Source organism: Lepidothrix coronata, unplaced genomic scaffold (genome assembly GCF_001604755.1).
Source record: "Lepidothrix coronata isolate B3197 unplaced genomic scaffold, Lepidothrix_coronata-1.0 Scaffold61, whole genome shotgun sequence".
Lineage (NCBI taxonomy): Eukaryota > Metazoa > Chordata > Aves > Passeriformes > Pipridae > Lepidothrix > Lepidothrix coronata.
In genome coordinates, this window is record NW_016690241.1 from 4,002,560 (window position 1) to 4,019,859 (window position 17,300).

The 17,300-nt window shown below is 34.0% G+C and overlaps 1 protein-coding gene across 3 annotated transcripts in view; it reads right to left on the reverse strand.

The window, feature by feature from the left end:
- The window catches only part of TARBP1 (TAR (HIV-1) RNA binding protein 1), a 34,668-nt gene that overhangs the window by 1,942 nt on the left and 15,426 nt on the right, over positions 1 to 17,300 (reverse strand). For all 3 annotated transcript variants that reach the window (XM_017817564.1, XM_017817566.1, XM_017817565.1), the window contains 15 exons: positions 16,468 to 16,629; positions 14,647 to 14,840; positions 13,703 to 13,958; positions 13,433 to 13,621; positions 10,028 to 10,227; positions 9,818 to 9,889; positions 9,187 to 9,307; positions 7,674 to 7,784; positions 6,982 to 7,131; positions 5,196 to 5,282; positions 4,413 to 4,609; positions 3,810 to 3,891; positions 2,328 to 2,499; positions 1,934 to 2,125; positions 942 to 1,066 (listed from right to left, as the gene is read on the reverse strand). In XM_017817564.1, the coding sequence (XP_017673053.1) occupies positions 942 to 1,066; positions 1,934 to 2,125; positions 2,328 to 2,499; positions 3,810 to 3,891; positions 4,413 to 4,609; positions 5,196 to 5,282; positions 6,982 to 7,131; positions 7,674 to 7,784; positions 9,187 to 9,307; positions 9,818 to 9,889; positions 10,028 to 10,227; positions 13,433 to 13,621; positions 13,703 to 13,958; positions 14,647 to 14,840; positions 16,468 to 16,629 (2,310 nt within the window). The remainder of the gene's footprint in view (positions 1 to 941; positions 1,067 to 1,933; positions 2,126 to 2,327; positions 2,500 to 3,809; positions 3,892 to 4,412; positions 4,610 to 5,195; positions 5,283 to 6,981; positions 7,132 to 7,673; positions 7,785 to 9,186; positions 9,308 to 9,817; positions 9,890 to 10,027; positions 10,228 to 13,432; positions 13,622 to 13,702; positions 13,959 to 14,646; positions 14,841 to 16,467; positions 16,630 to 17,300) is intronic.

Consider the following 17,300-nt stretch of genomic DNA (forward strand, 5'->3'; position numbering starts at 1 on the left):
CAACATTTTATAAACTCTTCAGCAATAACACAAAAGGTTAGTAATGCCACAAAAATGTACCCCACCAACACAATGAAGAAAGGCTCTTCTAGGCTTCTGACAGCTACAAGCCTTGTATCTGAATGTAAAAGAATCACTCTGGCACAGAGACAGTTGTTATTTAACCTGAAATTCCTTCCCAAAACAACAGAACAGCCAATACTGAAACTGAGTTGCCTTATAGGCCTGAACTGCAACTTGGGATAGCTCAAAGCGAAGAATTTCTTAGTTATCTAAATCCTACTCTCTAAACTGCTTATTTGTATTAAAATGCCAATTTCTTCATGCAACAGCAGCTCTACCATGAGTACACTTCTGTACAGAGATCAGGCACGACAATGTATCCATCAGCACTCTGTCTTAGGCAAAACACACTACAGCTATCTTGTTCTGAAAATAAACACCATGGGGGAAAAAAAAAAAATCCAAAATTTCCACTGAGTGTTTCAGATGACTTAGAGCTGACCTGGAAAAACTGATAACCAGATAATAGTTCTACAAGTTGGCACAAGTTAACCTCAGGCAAACTCAGAAAATCACAATGAAGTTACCAGAAGCAATGGACGAAGCAAAATAAATAAACTGTTGTTCAACTTTTATAAATGAACATTAAATTCCGACACACCACTATAAAACAGAATAAGATGTAACAATGACAGCTCACATAATCAGTTTTCCACAGCAATAAGAAACTGAAAGTATTTTTAAAATTCTTTTTTTTTAATGAGGTTGACCCACAGCTTATACCAAAACATGCAAGATTAAGTGTCAGAGATAACAATGGGAGCTTCCATTAAATAAAAAGTTCATTTTTTCAAGATAAAATGTAAGACTCTGCACTATGCATCTGACAACTGAAGATGCTCAGTACACTTTTTAACGATTAAAATGTTTCCACTCACCTCAACAAGGGGGAGCCACTGCTCTGCAGAAACACTAAGATGCTGGAACTGCTTATCTTGTATATAATGAAGACTGCCGACAACTAATGCAGATGCCCCAAATATTTCACTTGTACGACATAAACCTACAAAACCAAGACATAAAGTAATTTTTGTGTAGAAAATAAACACCAATCCAGAATGCTTTAGTAGGTGAAAATGACAAAGAATGCAAAAGTGCAATGTTACTTTAGTCATCTATTTTTATTAGTTTCAGATCTGTTCCAAGCCACGCCTTGTTCCATATAAAAAAAACAGAAAAAAAAATGTTTTGTAACGTAGCAGAAAGATAAAAATTAGAAAAAGCACTATGTCTGACAACATGCTTTTACAATACTCATTACACAAAATAAGGGGCTAGTGTCTAAGCCTTAGCAAGGATGGATGGTTAGACATATATAGACACAAGCTTAAGCTTTAAATCCAGCAGCTGCTAAACGAAAGGCTTGAGAGGGTGACACATGACAGCATTACATCAAACACAATGGCAGTAAAGTAGTTGCAGGATTTATTATATCACAACTGACATGACATTGTGAAGTAGTTCTTAATCAGGAAAGAGGACTTTAATGACCAACAGTCATGAGAATCTAGCAGGTCTAAAAGATTTGTTTTACTTGTTAAAGAAAAACATATTTCCTTTAACCGTAGTTGAAAAACTCAACTGTAACAAAGAATATAAATTCAGTAAGAAACTGAGCATGATTTACAGCAAAGTTCCACTTAATTAATGCATTTTATGTGTAGATACTTCTTTTTTTGCCTTAAAATGTAACTATAGAAGACCTCTAGTCTGAAGAAGGTAGTATTTCTTTTTTCAGGATAATGATCTATTTTTCTGAGCAGTACTTAAAAAATTTTGTAATTAACAACATAAAATAAAATTAATTTCTATTATTTAAGTGGGCTCTAAGGTCTAAAATAAAAGTTTAAAAATGTGAAGTCAACCTTACCTCCTAAATTGGTAGGTTTATCAATAAGTGAAGCCACCACGATCAATCTGCTGTTTGATTTACCAAGTTTAGCAGCACGATCCTGAAATGCCATTTCCAAGTCTAAAGTAGGAGTACTGTTTTTCCAAGGTATAATCTTTTTCTGAACATCAGTCCATTCTGTCTGGCTATCTGTTTCAGCTGAATGTGAACCTATAAAAAAAAAAAGTTGTATTCATATGGATATGCAAGCAGTAGTGAAACTAGTGCTTCAGTAAGGAAGATTACTTAAGTAAAGATAAATCTAAATATTGTAGAAAGTAGATGACTCTCAAAAACAGATCAGATTGATTACAGATATATACAGCTACTACATACAAACAATTAAATTTAATATAGATTAGCTATATTTTACCCATGTCTTGCTGAGACCAGTCACTTGGTTTCAGATCACGAAGTTTCGTTCGAGAATGATACCACTGAAATCCTGGTGGCAAAGGAATATCAGTGAATCTGTCAAATTTAGAGAGTGAGATCCATTCATCTTCAGCAAGTTCCGCAAGGCGGGGAAGAGTGTAAAATATTGTCTGCAATGTAACAGTGTTATTAGCAGAGCACCACTAAAGCAAGCAAACCCAGATAATTAATTATTCTCTGGTAGTTTTATTGCACATGTCTTTTATCTAGCCTTCTATGCTTTTAATACTTGTTTTCCTTGGTACTTGACACAGCTTGCTAATATATCTCTCTATATTCATAACTTTACATATAGTGCTGTCCCAAACTTTCATAAATCTAGTCTCATTCTCTCTCTAACTAGACCTTTTCTAAGGATCTAGATTGATTACTCTTTTGCAATTCTAGAATACAAAAGAACTAACACTCTGCTTCTCAGCACAAAAGCCTTGTGAAAATCTTGTATGTGTAACACTAAGGAGTTTTCAAATACTCTCACAAATTTCTAGTAAAGAACGGGGATTGATTTAATGTCAAAAGGAATAAAGTAGAAAGCATTAAAATCTAGTGGTAAAATCCAACTCAGCACTACCAATACAGCTAATCACAATTTATCAAGGAGAAACAAACACACACCCTGAGGGAAAGACTGAATAAGAGTTTAAAACCCAGACTTTTTGTTTATCCCAATGCACCCTTCAAGATGAAGAGGCACCCTGAATACATTTAAATACTTCACAAATACTAGCCTTACTTTGGTTTTTTTAACCCTCTTGTTCAGGATTTTCACTTTCCACTATCTAGCATATTTATGTTCACAAAAATATCAGTTAAAAACAGGAAAAACTCCTTCTCTCAAAGATGGCACTGTTTGTGCCAGAACATACACCCCTGTTCATATCCATGTTTAGCTTGTATTTTCAGCTTACTTCTTCTATCTCATTTATCTGCACTATTATTTTTGCCTTCCTTCCTCAGTGTTTACTCCTCTGTCATTTATTTAAGCTATAACAAAATAAATAGCTGAAAAAGATGCTCTAAAAGTTATATATATGTATCCTGTTCACATCAAGCAACAATTTAGTTAGGCAACCTCAAGTTACTTCTAAGAACAGATGTCTCAAAAATCCTAACAAACTACATGCAATTAAGTAGATGCTCTTCAGTCATCAGAATCACCTTTTCCAGTCACAAAAACCCTATTAACCCCCACAGATGGGCACAACGCATCACACATACCTCTTAACTGACCTAGGTTTTTATCACAACAGTAAGAAGAAAATTAAGCTGCAGTCTTAGTCTAAAATCCATCACAATTTAAGCAAAGTAATTTTTCAGAGTTTTAAATGAATAACAGTCGATCATTTCATCTCACATTAGAAAATACCAAGAAAAATAAAAAAACAGTTGTAAAACACAAATAACATGGTCTCAGACTTGCCTCTAGACTGTAATCCTCAAGTGGATGAAATGTTGCGAAGAAGAAGTGATCCTGAATTCGCTGCCAGTTCCTTCTAGCATTCCTGCAATTGCAGAAGGTAGTGTAAGATACACAAAAAAGGCAAGATAGTGGATTTTTTTGTTTGTTTCAAATTGTCAGATGGGAATAAGACAACCTGGTTTATATACTACATATTGTATGAGAAAGAAAATAGTTAAGTAAACGCCTATTAAAAAAAAAACAACAGCACTCAGGAAATAACTTTTATTAATGTTTCAAAAAAGGTCTGTAACACATCTCCAAAGTGTATTATCAAAAGAAGCAAGTTTGGCAAAAAGAAGTATCCAATCTAGGTCTCTGAAGGAAGCTGGATATTAGCCTATGGTTCAGTGTCAGCTTTTAGCTGTCAGCAAACAAAAAAGCAGACTCCTCTCTCTGCTTTTTTCTGTTCCATGTCTTCCCGCGCCAATTTCTTTTTAAACAGAGTTAAAAAAACACATAAAACCCCATAGAAATTATCAAATGTCATTTTAGAAAATTAGACTTGCTGCAAATGGTTCAGAAAAAGGAAGTTAAGCTGTAAGTCAGAAGAATGTTACTAACCCTGTGCCATGCATGTTTTCCACTTGCTGAAGGCTGGATTCAATAACTGGTGTCAGACTCTCAAATTCTTCTACATGCAGCATTCTGCACATATCCCAGATTTTTTTAAGGGCAACTAATGCATAAAGTCGAACACTGAAATTATGGTTGAAACACCACTGTAGAACAACTATGAGAGCTTTCTTCAAAGCTGGCCTCTAAGAAAAAAGATAAAGAAATTTCTCCTATTCATGTTAAGTCTTAACATACTGTTCAGAAGCAGAAAAGCTATGAGTGGCCAATAAAATGCTTCTTCAAAAAACTGCCTTTTAGTAACAGTACATATATGTGAATAACAGGCTTCAAAACATGATCTTAATTTCCTTCCTTTCTTCTCACTAGGACACAGATGTACAGCCTCACTTGTTTTTTGAAAATGTATTCATTTGTTTTAAAAATTACTACTGTGCATACAAGGAAACCTCTATTTACTTCTGATTAAAAGCAGCAAGGAAAACCCAGGTGCATCCACATGTTTAGTTAAAACTGGAGCAGCTATTCTAGAACATTTCACAGGTAATCAGGCCCTATATATCCAGAACATCTGCCATTTAGCTAATTTTCATAAGTACAATCTTTTACAGAGGTAACAGGAAGAGTTAAGGGTTTTCCACATCAAAGGATACCTTAATATGAAGTAGGTATTAGAAAGGTCTTAAAAATAGATTGCAAAAATGGTTTTCATTTCAGAACTCTGTATACTCTGCAAGTGAATAAACAATGAACATTTCTAGTCAAATTTACCTTCTCTGAGGCATTTTGAAGAATGATGTCAAAGTGGGATAACACTGATAAAAACGTGCAGATGCTTGTTTTAAGCTTTTCTTCATCCTAAAGCAAAAGAGAATGTAATGAGAAATATGCATACATAAGATGTTTTTATACCTTTTAAGTTTTCACAGCATGTTCCATGCATGCAATAATATCAACGCTACTAAAAAAATCTGCATGTTCCCACAGCAAAATTTACTAAAATACAAAGTTGATATTATTAAGATTTCATTTTTCATAACACATTATTTGTTTTTTACTAACACATCAATTAGAATAAAGTACACAGTGGTACAAATGAGCTAAAATTCAACTCAAGTTCACTGTATTCCCCCGGGAATGCGAAGGGTTGTCACCAGTTCACGGACTCTTGCCTGGGGCTCCTGCTACCTAGAGCTCAACCTGCACTGCAGCTGCACACCGAGCTACCTGCACTAACTATATTCCCCAACACAAGGATAGCCTCTGAAAATACAATCTGTATTTCTTTTTCATAAATCTACATGTTTTCTGCTTGCTCTGATTGTTTGAATGGGCCCACTGTGATTTAGTACACTTGTTATCAGCATGAGATCACTTTGATCAACAGATTATCATCTACTGAAATGAACAGTAATTCCAACTGCCTGAGCTCTTGGAAAGAACTCTGAAATAGGAAAAGGTTACATCCCTTACAGTACTTTTTGTCAGTTTATATGGAATGACAAGGCATCTTTATACACTTTAAAAAAAGTATAAATCGTAACAGCCCACATCACTAATAAGCAAAGTTGTCTCAGTATTAAAAACCTGTATTAAAAAAAGAGAGCACTATTAAAAATCTGACCTTTTGGGGCAGAAAACATACATATATATATACATATACATACACACACACACACACGCGCATACAATTTTCCAATATTTTTAATGTAAGCTTAATTCTTGTCCTATTGTCTGGTTTTTAGAAAAACTACAGTAGCAACTAGGCTATTTGATAAGCAAGAAAACATCTACATTTAACTCTTATGAGTTAATGCTTCAGTAGAGGCACCATCCCAAATAACGTCTTCTCACACACTGGAAGAGATTCAAGGACATACATTTTTTTTCTCAGCCCAAATATATAATGCTAACAAATTCAAGGATATCAATACAGACAATTACTGTTTCTGCAGGTCAATTCTTATGGATAATTACTTAGAGAAGAATCCAAGACACAAAAATTAACTGCTAGTAAGTCAGCTCTCCTCAGTCAACCCTTTTACAGCTTTTAGCTACCATCATTCAAACCCTGTCTCCAGTTTTGGAACCACATCACAGAATTCCACTGTGAGAGAAGTCCATATTAAAAGCTGCAAATTGAATGCATGCTGTGCAAGTCACACTCCCGCTAACAAAGAGGATGCAGAAGACAAAAGCTGGCTGTGGAAACCACAAGTGACTTTGCAGTACCTTCCCAGACTCAGAATCTAGGGCATCCATGTGTTCCTGATAGCTCTTACATCAACTACTCTGACTCAGTATGGCAGCTCTACTCTGCCTAGAATAGTACATTGTAAAAGGAAATCTCTCAACTGGTAGAATTCACATTTTTTCAGCCACTTATATATCACAAATTTCTAAATGTCTCAGATCACTTCCAAGTTAAATTGATCTGCTCAACAACCCACTGCTTCTAAAGGAAGATTGGAATGCACAGAAAATAAGGTGTGGGAAGACAAACTATACCCTCTTTGTTCAAATTACTCTTCAAGTGAATGCCAAAGTTCTTACTTACATAGCAAAAGCAATCCCAGAATTTATTAAGGAATTGGGGGTATTTATGTAGACTCAAGATAACAATCCATTCTATGAAGTATTTCACAGATGCCTGGTTATTACTGAATCCAGCCTGAAAAACTTTGTCAAGGGTTCCACACAAAAAATTCTGAGAAAACAATCAGATAATCACTTAGTATATTGTTGGAGTTATTTCCATGAATAAAAAAACTTCTAAATAAAAGAACATTCTCAGCTATATAATAATGTTAGACATTTTTAACACACAAATGAAAACATTTTAAAATCTAGTTTCTTTACTATATTTTGATATACTTTACTATACCAGCATTTGATGAAAGTAACATTTCTCAATTTCTTGACTGTTCATAAAGTAGCAACATTTTTACTAAATGAAAAACTTTCAATCAGATAATCAATACAAAGTTTTAGCTAGCTTTAACAGGAACAATCTAGCCTCCTAAAATTCACAAATCCAAGAATCAGTTTTCAGTGTCCTCTAGAAATGTATCAGAAATCCAGGACTTCAGACTGAAAGAATGAAACTACACAAAACTTCTACATCAGCCAGAGATTACATGCCTTTTATACCCTGCTGTAATTTAACATACGCAGTTTGCATGACACTAAATTATTCTTGAAAGTAAGTATTTATTTATTTATTTAATAATTCATAGTGAAGGGCAATACCTGGTTAAGCTTTGGAAGAAGAACTAAGAGTGTCTGCCATACCCGGTTTTTAATTCTATGCTGTAAAGAGTTTGCATAATAGCGTGTCCTAGATCTGGATACCAGTTCATCCTAAAAGCAAATTAAAAAGTTTATTACCTATTCTTCCTTTAAAATTGAATACATGGAAATACACTTTACTGCACTAAGAAAGCAGCATCTACTGCACAGTTAGTATCAGCATTAAACATAAAGTTAGGAAAATATATTACTTTAAGTTATTAAGAAAAATTCTGAAGCTTTTCAGAAAATTCTCAGAAGTTCAGAAAGCTGAAAAACATACACAATTCCAATTACTATTTTTACTTAAGAGCATAGAAAATGTTAATTTTAAAGCTCTTGAAACATCAGAAAGTTGAAGAATTTATAGCACCTACTGTGTAAGAACAATTAAAATAGTACTACATAAAATGCAGCATATGAAGACTCAAGTTGTCATATAGTTATGTAAGAACTAAAGATCCTAAGTGAAGAGATGAGTATATAAATGAAAATACTTCTACTTTAGAGTCTACATTTAATTAGTCATGCTATCAGTTAGATCAGCTTGTAACTATAGCTCTAGTTTTGAGACTGAAATTGATATTCTGCAATAAGATGTTTTAAGTGAAAGAAAATAGATAAGATGGAGCTTTTAAAATATTTGAAATTCATGTTCTCATATAGCTTAGATTCTTTCCCTCCATGCTCTGTTTTGCCCTTCAAAATACATGACAGCCCAAACTATTTCCTTAACTTCTTAAAAAGAAAATAATGTAGTGATTCAAGTTCTAATTAATATTAAAATGCAAATACACTTATTTGTTCATGTTTAAACTTCATATTTAAGAAAGTAAGGCCGTCACTTCTAAAGCTCACTTTTCCTGCTTGATCAATCTCACAATACAAATACTATCCGCTTTTCTCCAGTACTTAATTGAGAAGAATGAGGGACCAGCTCATTCCTTTTCTTCAGACAGAAGCAGAATTCAATAGTACCGCAATGTATTAGATGTTCTAATAGCAGCTGCAGTAATTTACCACCGACTTTAGACTACTGTCAATGCATAAGCAGCTATGATGTAAATGAAAATCAGACCTCAATCTTCTCCATTATTTCTATTTATAAAGGTATTCTAAGGAGACAAAGTTCTCTCAATTCAAAAAGTAGTCTGCAATTGTTAAAGTGAAATGCAGTGCTTCAGAATGCAGCCTGAAAGAAGATTCTTAATGGAAGAATGGTTAGAATTTGAGTAATGTTCCAGGAAGCCAGGAAATCCACTAAAAAGAGAGAAATAAACCCAAAAGGCAATTTTTACTATTTTGGTTTGGCCAAATTAACTTCTGTCTCATAACCAAAAAAAAGTGTATTACTGGACAAATCTATAGGGAGGCTAGACAAACAACCATAAATACATCCTGTCAATTTTAAATATTTTCCATTTTAGCGATTGTACTAACATTACATTTACATATAAAGAGAAATTAATTTTACTTTATCAAGTAGTTTGATGAAAATGTCTTCCATAAACGTCTTATGCAACATATTTGATCCATCCAACAAGCACAGAAATTTAATAGCACAAACCCGAACGTAGTGATCATCTCGATTTGTACTGTAAAATATTAATAAAAAAATAAAAATCAAACTCTACTTGTTCAGACAAAGATAATTCTTAAATTATAAAAATGCACCAAACATTAACTTCAACATACAGCCATCGAGTTGTCTGCAGTGAGACAATATGCATATACCTAGAACCAGAATTTTAAAGTCTGTTCATCATTGCTGATGAAGAATACTTGTGAGTTCCAGATAACTTGCCCCTGCTTCTATCTTGAGGTCTTTACTAGCATCTAGGTGTTTAAAACAACTCTCCACAGAAATAGAGATATCAAAAAGTTTTTGAAGTTTTGTGCCTGTAAATTTCAGTCTTTTAACAACTAATTTACGCTTACAGTTTGGTCAAAGGTCATGAATATACTCCTTATGGGTCCCTTCCAACTTGAGATATTCTATGATAAGAAGCTGAATTCAAAACCAGCATCTTTCCTATCATAGCATTAATCATGATGAAGACACAATTCACACCAAATACTGTAATACATATCCTCAAAGTCATTACCTTTCTGTAACAATGTTTGCTGCACATTTTTCTCCAAGATTTTCTATGAAGGCATGCACATCCTGAATAAGCCTTCAAAGATAAAAGAAGACAAAGCAACAAAATTAACAGAATAGCATACAAAACCTGTTTTAATACTTATTTCAAAGTTTAAAAGAAAACAAAGAACACAAAATTATAACAAATATAATCACAAAGATTTTTTTATACCTTTGATCTCTCCTAAACACAGTTCCAAAGACACAAGCCTCAGTGATAAGTTCACAATAATTTCCAGCATTTAGGAAAGCATTTGTCAAGGCACTTCTCTCATCAACACTAGGAAATATCCAAGATTGACAACAATGACTAAGGACTACATTGAAGACTCCAGTCTTTGTAGTGGACAGATCTATGAGCTTGAAAATTATCTGAAAAGAAGAAATAAAAGATTCAAAATCTAGTTTTCAGAAGTGCTGAACTTATTAGAATAATACTGCAGTGATGTCTATTTTCGTAGGTCTGATGATCTTTTGCATCCTATCTCTGCTCAGGTTAATGCTGTCTTCAATTTCTTTACAATTTATAAGGGCAGGCAAATGGGCAACAATTGGCTCAGTACATGCTTATGTTAACAAAAGACAACTGATCTTTGCTTAAACAGATGTAACACCGGATGCTTTACACAAATCTCCTGAAAAGTGGAACAAATACACCAGGGCTTACTTCATGAGCACAAACCTGGTGTTTTTAATCAATCCTTACCAATTTATAAAAAAAAAAAAAAATTAAACATCAAACAAAATTTCTTACATGGCAGTCATATCACTAATTCTCTTCTTTAATGAGGATTACATTCATGTTAAAGTCTGTATTTGAGTTAAAGTGGAAAAATGTCTTTGCAGCATTTATTTTTTGTTTTTAAGGAGGGCGTATTTAAGATATTTGAAACTGCTATTTAGAACTTCTCCAAAAAGGAGAAAAATAAAACAAAAAAAAACAGTCCCAAAATTTTTCATTCCTACTGACTTCATTAGGTTAAGTGAAAGAGTTGCAAAGTAAATTTTTTTCTAAGAAATTGCAAGCATTTGCGAAAGGACAGGGAGATTTAGAATGAATAGGTATGCATTTTTATAAATTCCTATTAGATGTCAGTAAGCTATCCATGAAAAAGGTTTTCCAAAACATATGACAGCTCTTATAAGACCGAGCTGCTTTGCTTTCCTGCACTGAAATGATATTTTTGATAATGCAACACTTCTTTGACAGTAATGCCGGTTTTATAGAGAAAGTTGTTCTGAACTGCTAAGGACTAAAGCACCAAGAAGTTCATGAAGAGTTTAAAACTGAACTACTGGAATACACTCTGAGGAAACACTTCCTGGAAAGAAAATGCTACCCTAGAAGCATGTGGGTTTTTTATCAAGAATTCAAACTTTTTTTCTAGTGCAAAGACAGGCATTGTAACTTTACTAGTAATTCCAAAATTGAACTATTGTGTTTCACCTGTAGGGAAGCAGCATGACATTTACTATGCATTTCGCAATCCAGAAATTTTTTCAACTGCTTCATTAACATAGTAGAAGTTCAGCACACACAAAAAGAATTTAAGATATTTAAGTTCTAGCACAATTAACATTTGAATAATCACAAAACAAAAGGAAGAGCGCAGCAGAAGAAATGAAGCTTAAGAACGCAGTGCTCTAGGACCTCTGAGGAAACTTCTAGATTTTACCATAGCACTATTCCATTTTTTGACTCAGAAATACCCCTTTGTTACACCCCTTCTAACTATTAAAAAGACAGAGTGCACTGTGGTAGACAAAATTAAAATTACGCTTTTGTGACAAATCAGTATCAGGCAGTTCCATTTTCCATCTCTCTATAGCTACAGCAATATAGCCATCACACAAAGGGGTCAGTGGCACCAGAGACTGCCGACGACTGGGATAAGAATATACATAAGTAGGCACTTGCTTGGGAACTTTATCTTCATTTTCTTATGAAGGGGCAGAAGGTGGCTCGACCAGATGCCCTTTGTTGAGTATACGAGACCTTCATTAGCTCCTTGATGCCTGCTGTCATGGTATGTCCCACTGCAGACAATGGGATAGCTGTCACACAGACTCAAGACTCTCAACATTGGCAAAATACACCTTATATAATGGTTGAAATACTAATGCTGAAGTTAAGACAGTAATTCTAAGAACTTAAACAAGTTTTAAGTTGAAGGAAAAAAACCTAACTATAGCTCATCAGTTACTAGAATACCGAGCATACAATTAGCTGTTACAGATACTCATTAAAAGAAAGAGCTAATACATTTCTAGAATGGAAAAGATATTTTACCATCTTCGCGTGTGTATCTTATTTTGGCTTGGGTCCACATAAAGGCTACAAAGGCAAAGTGTTCTCTACCATTTAAAATACATGACAGTAATATTCATTTGAAGTATGTTTTCAAAAAGAACAAAAACAAAATAAATGGCACTATATTTTAAGATAATTAAGGCTAATATGAGGATATCACAGCAATTTTTAATAGCTAGGAAGTTTCCATTGTTCTGTAAAGTTGAGACATTTGCTATTACTTACAGTTACAAGCATGACACCAGAACAGACCTACTTATGGTGATTTAAAAGCAACACTGCAACCCCTCTTAATGTGATTTTTGTGCTAAGTGCAAAGCAGCACATGAGACAGTAAGTCTAAGCATACATATATATTGGTAGCTAATTCATAATGTTCTAGTAAAAGTCCTGCAGTCATTGTGGACTGTTCTGCACAAACGTTTAATTGAAACATGGGGGGTGGGAGGGGAACCAACAACGCCCCGTGCCCCAACCCGTAAAGATTACTTAAAAAAGAAAATAAACAACTTTCCAGTGTATAAAGCCAAGATGAACCAACATCCCAGTACTAAATACAGTTTTAGTGACTTAAAAATCAAAAAATAACACCGTGACATATGCAAGTACTTTAGGAGTACTGGCAGTTGCAAACACCTTACAAAAGAAGAGTAAAAATTATATTTTTCCCCTTCTCAGCTATGGAAGCAGCTCTACCACGCAGTATTAAATTTGACTCTAATGTGACTGTGGTTTTTATGTTCTCTACACCTGGACCATCACCAAAAAAAAGGATTTAAAGACATTTTTAAGGAAGTAAAGATGGCTTATTCAATAGCAGCCACGTAAGTTTTGAACTATTCTAACTTTTTATTTAAGACAGCATTTTCATAAAGACCAAACGATTAGTAAAAGGCATAATTTTTCTAAAATATTAGTAGTTTGAGACAAGTACAGGCGTCAAATCCTAAAGAAAATACTCAAGAGGAAGGATATTATGTAAAAATAAAATAAAAGACCTAAAAACTAATTTTACTGCATGCAGAAAATAGTAAACAGTCTAAAAAACAAAGAAACTGCTTTTCATTTTCTGTGTTACAAGAACAAACAATATATTTGTTTATCTTCAATCTAATTCTCAGACCTTTCATCTTAATACTCTCAAACTTGTGCCTTTTTGGAAAGAAAAAATTCACAACAATAGCTGAAGGGAAAATAAAACACGTTTTAAGATCCGGACACAATTTAAGTTACTCACTCAAAAAAAAAAGAATTCTTAAAACTGACCTCTTTTATTTTGGCATATGCTTGACCCTTTGCACTTGCAGCAATAGCGAGAACCTCAATATCAAAGATGAATTGAACAAAAGCTTTTAGATTGGACCAAAATACTAGCTGTGTATTGCTCAAAGAGGATATAATTTTCCAAGTCAAATCAAATGCTTCTATGCAGAGAGATTCTGATGAGTCCAGAAGCTGAAAATAAAGAGAACAAAGTGGTACATTTGACAAGAAAACACCCAAAAACTATTAATATTGCGGAGGTTTATCTTTTACCTTGGGAACAAGGACTTTCATGCAGTCAAACACAGGTAAAACTTGGTCTGAAGGAAGAATAGTTAGGGCTTCTAATGCAGACTGCAGAATTTTTTTTGACCTTTCAACTGTAGATAATGACATTTCTGAAGTTTCTTCACACCCTTGAGCCAGTGTTGGAAATGAATTTAAAATGAAACGAAGGCAAATCCACTGGTCACGAACATAGCGTGCAGCAATTTTTCCCCATCCTTGAGATGTTGTTTCTTCACATAAGCTTTAAGAAAAATATTATTCTTAAATATATATTGTGTTAGTTTATCCTGCACATTCTTACTCCATCAGCAAGTGCTTAATTGTACAAACTCACTATACTACTTTAAGATGCTAAGATTTATATAGATCCAAGGGGAGACTGGACAAGTTCATGGAAAAGAAATCTAAAAATGAAGTGGTTTAAAGAAGAGTAAAATCAATTCCGGGCTCATTCAGTCTCATTAGTCATAAACATCTGTGAGACTATTCAGTGGAAACATTACTATATGTTGGCCTTGTTTTTTTTTGTTACCCAAGTATTTGGCCCTCTGGCTTGCTCTGGTTTCCCTTCCCCAACAGTAAATAATTTCCATTTAAACTTGCTTGTTTATGTGCCATGGCTTTGTGCAGTGTATAAATATTTAAGGGGGCCTAAGGGTAAGCAGTGTCCAAAGCTAACTCTGCCTTCATTGCACTAGAGGACTGAACAAAAGGACCTTTGGTCTCATCAATTCTGCCTGCTTTAATGTTCTGAAACCTGAATGTTAAGACAAAAGTGCAATTGAGTTAATAGCTAGTGTACAGAATTATTCATTTTTATCTTGGCAAAAAGTTATCAAAGAAAGAACAGGAAAATCCAGTATCTTAACAACTGCTTCACGTTAAACAAGTTTTTCTGGACAATTACTGAAGCTTTAGCACAGACGTACCCACTTTTTTCTTCAATATAAGATGGCTTCTTCAATACTTCATTGAACTGAGAAAAGGAAATAAATTTCTTCAGAGCATCCACTGAAGGCAGAGATTCCAGGTGTGCTTCCAGCTTCCGATCCATTATCTCACATACTGCTGTAAGTGAAGCCATGCTAGCTACTTTTTTGATTTGTTCTTTAACCTTCGGCTCCTAAGTAAAACCAAATCATACGTGAACAAATACGCACCCATTTCTTCTAATGCAATACAAATGACATACTGATACATTAGATAATCAGCCTATTTGTATCACCTCAGACATCATAAGGCAGCAACTCTGCATCCTTCTACTTCCTTATTTTCTTACCTGTGCCTAACACAGCTGGGCTGGGACAGTGCAACAAACCACAAGTTACAAGCACTGACAGAAGTATAAATCTTGTAAATTACGGTCACTTACACATTAAGTGTAAGCACCTAGCTCAGCTGCGATGGAACACTTCTATCTCGCCAAGTAACAGTTCATATATACTGCTGGATAGCAAGTAGAAAAAAAGATGTGGGTCCAGTTAATCAGAAATCCCATGCAACAAGATAGCTGAAATTTGGAATACCACACACTGGCTGGCTTCAAGCACCCAAAAGGTCACAACCATACTATGGTTATTTTCTGTGATGAACACATATATTCAAAGAGGCATGAAATAAAAAGTATCAATTAAAGAAAAAAAGTCAGTAAGCATGTAATTCCCTTATAGTACGAAAATTTCTGTTATTTAAATATCTCCAAGCTACTTTGGGCTGTCTAGAGCACAGAAAAGACTTTTTTGTCATTTGTAGTTACTCAGCATTTTCTTCTTTCTTCTTAAACTGAAGATGTACTATATGTGCAGCTGAAGAAATCATCATGACAATGTAATTCCCCTGAATTCAAAATAAGCTGGTAGAGGCCCCCAGTGAACACTAAGTTTGAAACAGAAAATGTCAACTTGGAAATTACTGGAATAAGTATGTAATTCACAGAAACAAAGGAAAAAAATAAAGTGTTGTTGTTTGATTCCTTAGAAAGGAAAACCTAGCTAATAAAATACTTACAACATTTGAATGTGTTATTAACTGTTCTTGAACAAAACAATAATACCAAGTAATAATACCAAAGTTTATAATGCCCAACAAATCTTAAATTAAATCTTCTTTTATAGAAGTTATTAACGTTTCTTTACCTTTACCTCTAAATATAACTATTTAGATATACTAGCCTAGCATGTAGAACTACGAGACCATTAACAGAACTACATGAAAAAGCCAAAGCAATGCTGGATTACTGAATTTCTTTTTCTCTGTATAGTCCAGCTTTGAAATTCAACAGGTCATTAATACAAAAGGCATTTTCATTTAATAGTAACTTAATCAGTAAGACAGGTTCGTATTTGAGGAAAAATCTTGAGTACACATAGTCCATTATTTCTGTTAAAGTTTTACTTCAGCTATACAGACTTCTAAATAATGTAATACAATAAAACAAAAGTACTGAAAATCTTAGCTACAGATATTTTACATTAACATTACACTGCCAACTAAAGCCATATGTGTCAGGGAATATATATAGACATACATATTCACACAAACTTACTTAATTTTACATTATAGATAATATTAATATGCATTATAAAGTACTTTTATAATAAAAATCCATACTGGTATATAACTTACATTTGTAGTATGACTATATAATTATTAATATATAATCTAAATACTATATTAGCATCAAAAAATATTTTAATTACTACTTATTGGTTTTATATTAAAATTTATTGTTGTCAATAGTGTTAAGTTACCTTTTCGGAATTTCTCTCCTGAAGATTACAAATAGATGCATTTGTCAGAGACAATATGAAATTTTTGACAGATGCCACTTTCTTCCAGCTGACTTCCAAGCACAAACGCACTATCTCTGGAATTAAAGCTAAGTACAGATCACAACGATCTAGGTCACCAACCTAAAAATGAGGAAACAACAGTAATCTGAATCAGTAAGAGGAGGAAACTTAAATCAGAAAGAAGACTATTCTTAACAAGGATAGCAGAAGAAAAACAACAGCAGTCATTGTAATCAAAAAACCTTTAATTTGGGGGTTTGTTTGTTTGGGGGGGCTACTATATTTTAAATCTTTTCAACTTGTAGGTGCTTTTACTTTTAGGGCTCTGGAGTATGCCTTAGAAAAGACAGTGTGAAATTCTGAAAGAAATCTCCACTTCTTTTATTTGCTAAGTTCACTTCCCTGCCTGGGCCCAAAGGAATGGCCATGTAAAAACACCTGAGCTAGCCTGAGTATCAGGAGCAGTGTTAAAATCCAACTCAACTTTCAGATCACAGCACACAGCACTGCACCCTGTACATACACAATGGTGCATCTTGAACTTCTTCCCTAACCACATTTTATCTCATGGCTTTATCTTGCTTGTTTTATGGCTTTCTATTTCCCTTCTGTTTTCGCAACTTTCCTTCACGTACAGAAAACACCTCGATATAAAACCATGCATCAAGGAACTGCATAAAGAACTTTTTCTTCTTTAATTTTGAGATAAAATATACCTCCAAGTCTCCACTGACTTTTAGATGTCATTCTCCTTGTTCAACTCCAACTTTTGCTTTGACACTGGACCACTT